Source organism: Arachis ipaensis, chromosome B5 (genome assembly GCF_059453495.1).
Source record: "Arachis ipaensis isolate K30076 ecotype BB chromosome B5, ASM5945349v1, whole genome shotgun sequence".
In the NCBI taxonomy this organism is placed as follows: domain Eukaryota; kingdom Viridiplantae; phylum Streptophyta; class Magnoliopsida; order Fabales; family Fabaceae; genus Arachis; species Arachis ipaensis.
In genome coordinates, this window is record NC_142440.1 from 87,529,299 (window position 1) to 87,533,144 (window position 3,846).

The 3,846-nt window shown below is 32.6% G+C and overlaps 1 protein-coding gene across 1 annotated transcript; it reads left to right on the top strand.

The window, feature by feature from the left end:
• Positions 1-1,245: 1,245 nt before the first annotated feature.
• Positions 1,246-3,137, top strand: LOC107640752 (uncharacterized). The gene is made up of 5 exons (XM_088486659.1): positions 1,246-1,317; positions 1,492-1,562; positions 1,681-1,738; positions 2,122-2,296; positions 3,010-3,137. The coding sequence occupies exons 2-5, from the start codon at positions 1,516-1,518 to the stop codon at positions 3,135-3,137; spliced, it is 408 nt and encodes a 135-aa protein (XP_088342785.1). The 5' UTR covers positions 1,246-1,317; positions 1,492-1,515.
• Positions 3,138-3,846: the final 709 nt, after the last annotated feature.

A 3,846-nucleotide genomic window follows, 5' to 3' on the forward strand; every position in this document is an offset into this window, starting at 1 on the left:
CAGATTGACAACAACATAGAGATGCCAGAGTTATGCCCGGAATGGTTAGCATTGTTGATCATTGAGAAGGCTTGTTTATCTTCCATTCCTCTTTATGGTATTGTAGTGTATATCACCTTCCAGATTTTACTCTATAAATATTATCGGCTGAAGATATTCTTCTCTTATATGTTGTATGTTTTTAATAGACGAAATTAACAATGAATAACCAAATCTGTTTAGTTTTAATGATTCTTTGAACTGTTTGTTTTATCATTCTTATTATTGATATTGTTTCTTAATAATGGGGAATCTGTTTTCAGAAACTTCTGGTGCTGTATGTAAGACTGGTCAAAATTTTAAGGAAAAACCAAGGGAGCTTAGAGGACTTGATGCTGTCTTTGAAATTACCTTGAAGTGACGGTCGGATTTGAAGGTGTGAGATTGTAACCATCACACCAGGTACAATATCTTCAACTCTCTTATATATGTGCTTATTTTAAATTTTCATTAGACAATAACATTGAAATACTCATCTCTATGGTGGCTTTTATTAAGCTTCTGCATATATGGACTTGTTATTGAAACACTTAATAATTTCTATTGCACATAATTAACTTGTTATTGGAAATACTATACATGGAAGAAACGTTTCACTTGCATATATGGATTGTGCATGTAGGATGCTCCACCAAATCACGTTACCCCCAATGTTGCAACCTCTTTCATTGAGACACTTGAAGCCAATGAGCTTCTCAAGGTATCAATTTTAATTTCCCTGTTAATTGTGTTGTTATTGTTATTGGAGGAACATGCTTGAGAGATTGTCTCGCTTCAGTATTTTTATGCTTGCCATGTGTTTGATGAATTTCCTGAGAGAGATGAAAAAGAGCGGAACTTGTTTTCTGTGTTTCCTTTTCCCAATTCACAAGATTTAGGTACTTTTCCTCTTGGATTGCTTATGAAATTGGGTGTAAGTTTTCTCATGTTTTGCATTTGTGATTGGTAGTATTTTTCCTTGCTTGAAGTTGTTAGTTATTATTAAACCACTGTTTTGTGCCTAATATAATTGATGAGTACTACTTGTACGTACTACTTCATGACCAATAATTATTATGGTTTTACAGAGTGGAAGAGTTAATTTTTTTAGCTCTACTTTTGGCAGACCTATAATAATTCTTATCCCTAATAGCACATCTTTAAAGACATTTTAGCACATCTCTTGTTATAACTTTTAGCACATCTCTTGTTGTCTGATAAAAGCCTGGTCTTGCTGATGGAGATTGCGAAGCTATTGATCAAGATATTCTTCAATTACAGAAGGAACTTCACCAACAGGTTTTAATACTTTTGTTTTATTTATTGATTATTTATTTATTTTTGGATTTCTTTTCTTTTGTTTTACTTTTTATATGTATATATGCTGCATTATGTGAAAGTTATAACAGTTTTGACAGAAAATCTGCATGAGGTATTTTTTTACACCTTGATTGTCCTTGCCCAATTATGCAGGTCACTGAAAAAGGAAAGGGCTTAATGAAACTCATTCCAGCAGTAGAAGAGGGCAGGGAAATAGAACAACGGTATGATTAGGTTTTAATACTTATGAGTTTTGATTTGATAAACTCATGGAAATAATGTGTATGTTTAGTTCTATCTGGACCCTCACTAATCACTGAATGTTTTTTCCTCAACTGACAGAGCCCTTGAGCAAGTTGCTATGGAAAAACTTGTTGAGTTGGCTTATAAGAAGAAGCTGGTAATTTAACTTCTATTTATTTATTGATCTGTTCTACAGGTTATTTGAAACATGCTATTCATTTTCTTAACGTGTTTTTCTTTTTTTTTAAATAATGCTATTTATTTTCTTATTTAACTGAAAAGTTTTAATATGGTACTTACGTAGGATGATGTTAATTCCTCACTGTTGGCTTGTTTTATTACAAAAATTTACTTGCAAGTTTTGTGCTTGACTTTGTCTTTCCCTTCCTTCTGTGTCAACTTAGAAAGGGATGAGTTAAAAGCATTGCCATTGCTCTAGATTCTTCTTTTAACTATTATGATGTGAATATGCAATAACAATTTGTTTATGAAAGAGTTAACTGAATTACACTATGAAATGACCCTCGGTATTGTTGATAGGCCACCCGTGGAAGTAGTGCCGCAAGAAATGGCCTTACTAAGGTTGCAAAGCTAGTTGCTTTGGCTTTCATGAAGAGGACACTAGCTAGATGCAGGAAATTTGTGGAAATTGGGAGGAGTTGCTTTCTGGAGCCTGTCTTTAAAGATGTGCTATATAAAAATGTGTTGTTTCAAGGTAGCTCAGATTTTAATGGAAATACTTGCATATTATTTCATGATAATTAATCAGATGTTGTGCTTCTTTTTGATCCTGTGGAAATGTGTACTTAGTTCTATGCTTTCCGTACTCACTAATCTAATATGATAATACAGATTTACTCGACTCATTGACTGGTCAATTATGTAATCACTAGATATACAATGCTTAATTAATTGCTGATCTAGATATCCATGACCTGATAGGAGCTAATTTTCCAGTGGATAAAAAAATGCAAGAAACTAGTTATAAAGACTATATGTATTGTTGTCTGCTTACTTGGAAAGACAATAATAGTTTAGTTTTTATTTTGTATGAAGTATAAGCAAACTGAAAGCCTTCTATTGCTTTGAAAAAACTAGGACCTAACTTTATCAACTTTACAATCAATAGATGCACACATTATGCTTCTATTTCTAACCGTGAGTTGATCTCACGTTCCTAATCAACACGTCAGTGTGCTATCAAATGTAAGTTCTTTTTGTTTCATTTCATTTGTCTTAATTCAAAAACCTTAATTTTGTGTTATTTTAATCAGGTTAATGACACTGTTGGAACATTTTAATCAGTCAAAACTTGTTTAGAAATAGGGTACATTACACTCAACCTCATGATTATATACTAAAAATAAAAGCTCAATCATTCATTACTCTTTTTCTTTGTTATTCTTCTTGTAAACCTTTGCATACTAGCTTTACAGGAGTTTTCTAAGAGGAAGGACAATGGGAAGATGGCTGAAGGATCAAAAGGAGAGGAAAAAAGCAGGAAATTAGGACACATAATGCTCAGTTGCATGCTGCAGTATTCGTGGCAAGCATAGCTGATGCCGTTGTGGCCATTGTAGCTTCAATAGAGTGTACATTGTAGAATCAATAGAGTGTACATAGCAGCCATAAGAAAGTGTACATAGCTGCCATAAAGTTCTACACTTACCATATGAGTGGTCTCTAGCTTAGCTTGCATTATTCAAGAAATTTTAGAAAATTCTAAGGATACTACTCTACTAATGTTTGAGCCATGGATGTAATTTTCACTCCATATGGATGTATAACTGTATATTATTGAATAAGTAGAGTTATATGCAAAGAAATATTATATAGATAATCTATTTTTCATATATCTCAAAGAAGAAAAAAATAATATATAATTTATATGAGTTGAGTTGAGTTTTTTTATATTTATTTTGTATGTAAACAAGTTTATTTTGCAATTAAAAAAATAAAAAAAAATTCTATTTTACCTTACTGACGGATTTACAGACGGATTTTCTGTCTGTAATCAGAACGTGGGATGATTTTCCAAAGTTCAAATTACAGACGGAAAATCTGTCGAAAAATCCGTCTGTAATTAAAGACGGAAAATCTGTCAGACAGTTTGTCGCCTTTGGGAAATGGATAGAAAATTTACAGAGGGAAAATCCATCGGTAACTGGTAAAAATCTGTCTGTAATTTTTCGACGGAAAAAAATCCGTCGGTAAATAATTTTCGACGGGGCTTTCACAGAGGGACAAAATCCGTCGGTAATTTCG